This window comes from Nicotiana attenuata, chromosome 4, assembly GCF_001879085.1.
Source record: "Nicotiana attenuata strain UT chromosome 4, NIATTr2, whole genome shotgun sequence".
Lineage (NCBI taxonomy): Eukaryota > Viridiplantae > Streptophyta > Magnoliopsida > Solanales > Solanaceae > Nicotiana > Nicotiana attenuata.
In genome coordinates this window covers 6,453,399-6,462,598 of record NC_031992.1, presented here as the reverse complement: position 1 = coordinate 6,462,598, position 9,200 = coordinate 6,453,399, and the positions used below count along the sequence as shown (strand labels likewise).

Sequence of the window (9,200 nt, the reverse complement as noted above, 5' to 3'; positions counted from 1 at the left end):
TATATATATATAAATTGTTCAAGCTTGTCTTCTTGGTGATATTGAACAGCTGTAGCTAAGCCTTAGTTCTCTGTGGGATTCGACTCCGGACTTGTAAATCGGATTATATTTACAGCGCGCGCTTAGTCCTTTTTATAAGGCATAGTTGGGCGTGATCAAGTGATAATTGAAAACTTGAAAGCATTTTCAGATTTATTTTCTGATAATACTCCTGTACCTTCTGTTGATCTCATTTCTAAATACAATACATAGAGGTCATGACTTTCTTTAAGAAATCAACCACGTAACGAATATACACATATTGTCATGTATAAGGAGGTAAAAGTGTAAATATAAAAATTCTTAACGGGTTAATGGTTTATCCGATAAGAAAATTGAATAATCTACCCTCAAACCGATAAGCCAGTAATAATAAAATTTCAATCCGTTCCCTATCTGTTAAACCGATAACCGATAACAATAAGCCATTAAGCCACTTTTGCGGTTCAGTTTTCGATTCTGGTTCGGTTTTGAACACCCCTAACAGCAGCAACAATGGTGCTTAAAATAGAAAATGGGAAGATGGAAGACAGGTTTTAATTGTAATTTTTAATTTTTTTTCCCTTTTTAACGTCAATGACACGTGCCACGACATTATTAGGGCATGACTTTCACTTATCTGAAAAATTGGTCCAACACAAAAGTGGTGTGTATTAGACACACTTTTAAAAGGTTGAGTGTGTAAAAGGTTTTCCGTGAATGAAATGTGTGTAACAGGGATTTCGCTGCAAGGTCGATGGGTAAATTATGTATTTTGCCTTAATTAATACATACTTTTACTTTAATTTATTACTTAACCATAATAAATTAATATGGTTTGATGTAAACACCATGTGTGGAAAAGTTTTTACCCATTAAATCCCGCAATGTGTGTTGTTAATATCACCATCATGGACCTGCATTGATACAGAATTTTACATCAAATTGTACAATTCATATAGCTCGAAAGAGACTGTACAATTTTTCCCCTCAATTTTAATAAAAACTTTACAATGTCATAGAACTGAACTTTGTTCACTTCCAAACCTTCCAGTTTCTTTGTATGTACGTAGTTTTATTCATTCTTGAACTATTCTAAGGAATCGAGACTCTTAATATAATAATATTTACACATTGCAGACGTGAAATAACTAAACTTTAATTCAAAGTTCATAATTTCATAAAATTGGACTGTATGCCCCTCCAAAACTCTTCAACTTTAGTTTTATTCATACTTGAAAATGAAACTTCAGGCAGAATTAGTAGATCTTTTAATTCAATGGGGAAGTTATCACTTATCAACCAACCCAAAGCAATAAACGAACACATTTTTCATTTGCTTACAAAACCACTGGGTTTGAGAAAAACAGAAAAAAGTAAGGAATAAAAAAACAATATTCCGTTACCGGGAATCGAACCCGGGTCTCCTGGGTGAAAGCCAGATATCCTAACCGCTGGACGATAACGGAACTTATTGTTAGAGGTGTTACCTTAATATGACTAATTATAGTTGGAACTGAGGGTACAAAATAGTCAATACTCCCTCCGATTCACAATAAGTGTCTAATTTGCTTTTAGCACGCCCATTAAGAAAATATCAAATTCTATACAAAAATACCTACTATGACTAAACTATCCCTACTTAAACATTTAATGTGAGGAATAAGAAAACTTTTTAGGGGTGTACATAGGGGTTATTTTGTAAAAACAAATTGAATTCTTTCTTGATTACATAACTGAACACTTATTTTGAACCAAAATGAAAAAGCAAATTGGACACTTATTATGAACCGGAGGGAGTAGTAGCTATACATTGCTTCTGCGTAATTTATATGAAATAAGGAAAGGTCAAATCGGGTAATACTGTTCTCAAGTTCATAGGAATTCAAACTCATGCATTGTAGTTCACATTTTGACCTCTACACTTACGTTATTACCTTAGGAGTTAGGACCATCAAACTAGTACTAATTTTCAACAAGTATACTTTTTATGTAGTACTTATTATTAAGCCAGTCATTCAAGTTGAATAAAAGCCAAAACTAGGGCATATCTTTGTATGGGTCAAAATCAGATCAAAGAAATTTGACATGCGGAGACAATTGGCCGAGGTCGAGCAGTGATCTATAAGGCCGAGGTCGAGCAGTGCAGATAGATGCAACAGCTACTTTGCTGTGGAATCCTCAAAGGGAATATTCTACTGGATATTCCCTCTAATTGTACTTTTTTAGGGTTTTTTAAGGATATTCCTTATAAATAGGAAGGGAGGACTACTGAAGGGGGGGCTCTCCCCCCTCCCCCTTCTCTCTAGAAAATATATAAACACACCTCTCTAAAGTGTCCGGATCCGAAAGGGGTCTTAAGATTCTTGTATCTGTTTATCATTTTTCTTGATCAAATGAAATAGGATCGGCCTCACTCAAGATTAGGTGAATCTTTTCCTTTATTTACATTTTATTGCTATTTAATATTACTTAATGCATCCTTTTTCATACTATTACTCAACTATATTTTTCTATTCATGTTGTTCATCTCAGATCTAAAATTAGTTATCCTTAACTAGGATTTACCCTCTATCTTCTTACTTAATTAGTTTGATAAAAAGATCCCATACTTTTTTGGTCAAACAATCTTATTCCTCAATATTAATTGATTTTCCTCTTTTCTAGCTAAGAGAAAGAGAATGACTGTGAATTTTGACTTTCGTTTCCATTTCTGACAAAAATTGCTAGTCATTCAACTTAGGTTAGCCACGCCCTTAATGCGGGTATTGAACACCGTGTGAGAAACCCAAAGATAAAATTTCTTCATATAGCCACTAATTGTCTCATCAATATATATCCTAAGTTCGTAATGTAAAGATGCAGCTTAGCTCAAATAGTAAGTTCAGGTCCATGACGAAAATGTCTAAATGCAGGAAGCGTTGTTTTAGTTTCTCTTTTCTTTTGGCTTTTAGTGCTAAAGAAATAAACTTGCATTACGAATCCTAATCAATTGAGTGTGCCTCAACCTCATGGGTTTCATCTATCAATTGAGTATGCTTCAATATTCAAACTTACTCATGATTACGAGAGACGGACTTAGGATTGTAGTTTGAATTTTGAGTTCTAGCACGTCACATTTGATTTATTGGGTTCAAAATCTAATATTCGTATTTATTTAGTGAATTCAAAATTGGTGGGTTCGGATGAACCATGAATTACTATCTACATTTGGCGCTGATGATAGCAAACCGAAGTAGTAGAAACCATACACTCGAATGTATACTGCGCCTCGATATATATATGAACAGTTAACAAGGTAGTGAAAACCATACACCCACTGAACATTATAACTTCTTTTACATAAAGGTAAAGGAATCACATAAATTCCTTTTCCATGATAGATCTATTTTGCGTGATACTTTTATTCACGCAAAATATACTCCACTTCACAAAAAAAAACATTAGCCTGAAAACAGTCTGACCAATAAAGTTATCCTACAAAATATTACAACAAATTGCCTTTGCTCTCAAGTACTTGCACTTTGATAACTGCAGCCATTATAACCCAAAACAATCGCATTTCCAGCAGCAGATAGTTGCATTAAATCCAATATTGGGTACAATACCTAAGGAATAACAGAACCACGAAATTCAGTAAAAATAACTTACTAGAATTAGTGGATGAGAGGGTGGCTGTCTGTGAGAAATCACAATTCAAAGGATTCTTGTCTGATTTTTTGTAAAGAAGATTCATAGCATATGCAGCATGGGATGCCACAGTATTTGGCTCAAAACAAGCACCCCCAGGTTGAATTGCACTGCATAGTTGATATTTGATTGCAACTGGGCAGCTGATAAATCTGCCTTGGATACACTTTTTGTCTTAGGCGACGAGGAAGGTACTGGAGTTTTTGGCGATGAGGAAGTCACCGGAGCTTCTGGCGATGAGGGAGGCATTGAAGTTTTTGGCAATGAGGGAGTCATTGGAGTTTCTGGCGATGAGGGAGTCACTGGAGTTTTTGGAGATGAGGGAGGCATTGAAGTGTTTGAGGGAGTCACTGGAGTTTTTGGCATTGGATCCTTCAAAGACAAAAACTCCTCTTAGACCTTAATAATCACAAAAATCAAGAAACAACAATAGCAACAACTACGTCTCAATCCCAAACAAGTTGCAATCGGCTATATGAATCCTACGGTTCCATTTCACTCCATTTGAGCTCGTCTCAATCCAATATTTTACAAAATAGTAAAAAACAAAAAGCGCTAGAAGTTCTCCATATTTTCTATTAGCATATAAATCTTTGACATCACCAAAAGACTCCTGCACAATACTGGACCTAAAACTTAATCCAAACTAATTGGTGTCATATGTATAGGTCTTTTCATTTCATTGCGCCTTATTGTTGCTAGGTCTGCATGGTTTCCAAGAGATTGTAGGTATTTGAATACAACTTCCTTTCATGTGATTTTAGGTCTACTATGTCCACTTTTAATACTTTCATTCACTATGATATTACACCTATAGACCGATACAAATTTTACAAGAAACCTATATTGAAAAATGATATAATGTAGTTCTTGTAGTGACTTTCTTACCTGGCTGTTAGCCTTAGAAAGTCCAGCATCATAAGTCATTGTTAAATCAGGCTTGAAAAGTCCAAAAGACCTTTCAGAAGTTGGTCCTGGTTTCAAATTCTCATCATACAAAGCAAAGAGATAGGTATCCACTGATATGCCAGGCATCAATGGAGTTCCAACCATTGACCTCAAGTGAGAAATCAAATTGCCATTGTATGCCTTTGCATTCTCAATACTTGGCCCAACCTCATTGCTGTCTCCCTTATAAGGCCATCCTGTTTCAGCAATTACAATCTCTACCTCCTTGAATCCCAGGGCGTTAAGCGCTGATCTTACAGCATCCACCTGCATACAGCCAAATTAATTAGGTTCTTGATTCTCAAACATGCCCACAAATACCACTTTCATATCAAGGTGAATGACATGATTCGAATTGCAAGAGTTGTATTGCTTAGTTTTTGAAGTTTTTCAAAGATTTCTACTCACAATACGTCAACTTCTTATATATGTCCAAACACAATTTCAACTTCCAAAAACTATTTTCCATCTCATCTTCAAAAATTCTATTTTTCAAGTTTCAACCATCTCTATGTCCAAACGCTAGCTAAACTTGTTTATAGACTAAATCATACACTTATTTTCACATTACCAAGTTACTAACTCGAAAAAAGAAAAGAAATGAAATGAAAAAAAAACAAGTAAATATCCCATCTAATGCAAGTGTAATGACAAGAAGTAAACTTTAACATCATTTAGTTGGCATCATTTATAAAAATCATTGGCTTTCATTATGTTCTGTTCTTAGCTAAAGTTCACATAAATTCCAAAAACTTGGAAGTCTCTCCTTTAGAAAACGTCCCCGTTCATCTCAATCTTTTTAATAAAAAAATAAATCAATCATTGTGGTGTCGCGCGATCACGTTATATTGACTTACAACAACACATAACTTTGCATATTAACCTGGAAACCGTGTAATAAATCTATATAACCGGTTTAAAACACTGTCAGTATATACAACCTAAACTCATACATATAAAATGGACAAGAGTAAGAAAAAAGGTAACCTGAGCGTCGAACATGCTGGTGTACTTAATATTGGTACCAGCATCAAATCGTCCAGAATTAGGTTGAAACAAACAAAAAGCCAAGGTATCAGGTCTAGGATCACTCTGATAAGCGAAATAAGGATAAGGATTAACTGCAAAAGGAGAACCAGTAGCTTTATTGAACTCCAATAATCCTTTCAACAAATCAGTAATACTCGGGTCGAAACTTCCAGAAGACGGTGGCTCCGATTGCTTCAACACAGCCATAGCATGGACCGTAGATACCTTAATTTTCCCTCCAATTGAAGCTTCATTGAGGGCATTTTGGAGATTTTGCATCGCCGGCAACAAATTTGTCATCAGATTTTGATCGTTTGATAACATAACCTCATTTCCGACGTTGATGACTATGATTTTACTGGCTGGATAAAACGGAAGTACTTTTGAACTAAGCCAACCTTTGGCGAAGTTCGGGTCGGAGGCCATAGGCGGAATATCGCCGTTGGCTACTCCGATCATGATTCCGACGCCGGTATTTGCTAACGCTTTGATGATTACCGGGTCGGATCCGTATAACCGGACTTTACCAATTGAAGTGGATTGTAATAGCTTTGCTGTTGCCTCCGGTGCCGGGAGATTATCCGCAATTTGGCCATAATTTATACCGATAAATGACTCTGATTCTGCAATATTAGCAATATAATTAGTAAACAAACTTGAAAAGGAAAAAAAAAATATAATTTTGCTCAGTAACAAGCCAGGAATTTTTGAACATTAGCACGTCAGTAATTCTAATAAGAGGATTGGAAAAAAATGCAAAAATCTCTAACACCAATTTTTTTTGCATGTGACAAGCAATGTTTGAACTCCTCTGCAAAAACTAAATTATTTTCTTATGTTGAACGAATTTAACAATTTATGTATAAGCGAAATAATGCTCTATTTGAGCAATATAATTTTTCGATGCACGTACCAATGAGATAATTATTTAGTATTGAAATACAGTCAAACTTATCTATAACAGCTTCGTTTATTCCAAATATTTTTGAATGTTATAGCGAAGTGTTGTTATAGAGAATATATATTATAACATAACATGAAAACTGGTTCCAGGAAAAGTTTGGGTTTTACAGTGAAGTGTTATTATATAGGAATGTTGTTATAGAGAGGTATAACTTATTTCGGATCGAGATATAATCAGTTTGTGAATAGAACGAAGTGAATAAAAATGCATAATTTAAGGAGTTAAAAAAGCTTACCTGCGAAGAGGGCGAGATGAAAAAAGCAGAGAAAGAAGAAGGAAGAAGTTTGAAGTAGATTAGCCATGGCAGAAAGAGGCTTATTTTATATATTCTCTGCTTTTGGAGGGAGATAATGATTTGTATATAAAGAGGGAAAGTGTAAAATTCTACCGTTCAAGTTTTGAAATTCTATACCACGGCTGATTGCACGTGAGTTGCAGACACTTATAGAGGAAAACGTTCCAGTTCAATTATTGAGCTCTAAATTCTGTGGGAATTAATCAATATTTTAAAAAGGTGAAAACAGTCAAGATTTTAGTGGGCGTTTGGACATAAGAATTGTAAAATTCCAAAAAAAGGTAAAAAAAAAAATTAAAGTGAAAATGATATTTGAAATTTAGAGTTGTGTTTGGACATGAATATAATTTTGGGTTGTTTTTTAAGTTTTGTGAGTGATTTGGTGAAAATTTTGAAAAAATAGTTTTTTAGAGTTTTTCAAATTTTCGAAAAATTCCAAGATGCATCTTTAAGTGAAAATTAGAAATTTTATGAACAAACGCTGATTTCGGAAAAAAGTGAAAAAAATTTAGAAAAAAGAGAAAAATTTCTTCCAAACGGAAAATCAATGGGTGCAAGTATGGGATTTTGCATAAATAGCCGCCAGATTTAATGTTTACTTATCCTAATCGGTATATATAGATTATATATTAATTATATATAATTATGTTATTATTTTTAGTTTAAGAGATTAAGTAAACGGCTATTTGGATAAATACTCCGTTAGTGTTTATGCTTGCACAAAACACATTAGTTTACAGCTCGTTGATACCTTCGGAAATTTCTCCTTTTAAATAATACTGTAAAAAATAAATGTGATTACTTTTTCGAATCACTCTAAAAGCAAAAGATATACTAGGTTTTAATCATTTATCACTATAAAGTAAAGTGTAAATAATAATCATGCTCATCAGTCTCATTCTAGAGTAACACTTTCTTTAATTTGAGTCTGAAAATAATCTAGAGAAACCCCTCTTATATCAAAATTATTTCTATAAATAAACAATCCAACCTCTAAAAAAATTGGTGTTTACACTAACTCAAAAAACGTATATATGTGGTTTTACATACATTATTACTTACTTAACTATGTTGTCAGTTAATGTATATTCTCACGCCAATTCTGTTATTATTATATAAGCTAATTAATACGATTTAGTGTAAAGAGTTAAATTTTCCGTCTAGTTAGGTTTTGCAAAATTCTAAGCGCTTTGAATAGCTTAAGTTTTTCGTCAAACGGGCCCTTAAGTTTTTCGTCTAGTTAAATTTTGCAAAATTCCCTTATCCCTCGTATCAAACGAGCCCTTAAGTTTTTCATCAGCCTCAAGGTCAAAAGTAAGATTATTATACTATCATCTTTAGGTTTCTCAAAAATCTAAGTGCTTTGAATAGCTTAACCTTCTATGCTAAGGAATCGCTTTTGCATATTTGGAACTGTGACATTTCCCTACACTCTCTGTATTATTTCCTAAATATAAGTAAAAGATAAAGAGAAACTAAAGTATGAGTGTTTGTGGACAGCAGACACCCTACACAAAATAATAAAGTAAACTTCCACTTTAGGAATTAGGACAAATACATAAAGCAAAACCAACTTTAGGAAGGAGAAGATGGTATAATTTGTTGACAAGTAATCTCCTCACAATAATAGAAAGTAAAAGTTCAAAAATTCAACATTTCATCGCTAAGTTTTCTAAGTATTAAACATGGTAAACATTTTATTTCTTTTCTTTTAGTGCAACCGAGTTAAGTTGGACCTTTCAGGCTTTCCTCTATATTTAACTTAACTATGTAGAGAAAGAAAAGTAAAAGTTGATTAAAATTGAATAGACATAACTTCTTTTGTAAAGTTATTTTTGAAACTAAATTAAAGGAAGGGCAGCTGGTAAAGCTTTGGCAGAGGACCTAATTAACTAGCACATAAGTTTGAAAAGGATTTAAAGAAGTTTGCGCACAGAAGTAGATATAGAAATGGACAACCACAATATAATTATTTCATTTTTCCATTTCTTTCTCATAAATAAAATGTGACTTAAGATTTTAAACCCTATGAGTACCAATAATACTACAGTTACTATAATTTTTTTGTCATCGAAATTAATACTAGTATTAAGACTATCCAACTCTCCCATTCCTATAGACAAGAAAGAGGGAGAAATTCAAAAATAGTCAGATTTACCACTGGTCGTTGAAAAATAGCCAAGTTTCAAAAGTCATCGAAATTTAGCCACTTTAAATCTGCGCGAAAACACCGTTCAAAATCCGGAAAATACGCCC

General features: G+C 33.6%; 1 protein-coding gene and 1 non-coding gene across 3 annotated transcripts; both read right to left on the bottom strand.

The window, feature by feature from the left end:
* Positions 1,416–1,487, bottom strand: TRNAE-UUC. Its single transcript has one exon. It is a non-coding gene; the product is annotated as a tRNA-Glu (tRNA).
* On the bottom strand, positions 3,269–7,095 carry LOC109224902 (glucan endo-1,3-beta-glucosidase 7). 2 transcript variants are annotated; one of them, XM_019389470.1, is made up of 4 exons: positions 6,885–7,095; positions 5,644–6,308; positions 4,597–4,923; positions 3,269–3,626 (listed from the first exon to the last, which is right to left on the bottom strand). In XM_019389470.1, the coding sequence occupies exons 1-4, from the start codon at positions 6,949–6,951 to the stop codon at positions 3,528–3,530; spliced, it is 1,158 nt and encodes a 385-aa protein (XP_019245015.1). In that variant the 5' UTR covers positions 6,952–7,095; the 3' UTR covers positions 3,269–3,527. The 2 variants fall into 2 exon arrangements, with proteins under 2 accessions (XP_019245015.1, XP_019245014.1); XM_019389469.1 differs by having other exon boundaries at positions 3,269–4,080; positions 6,885–7,094.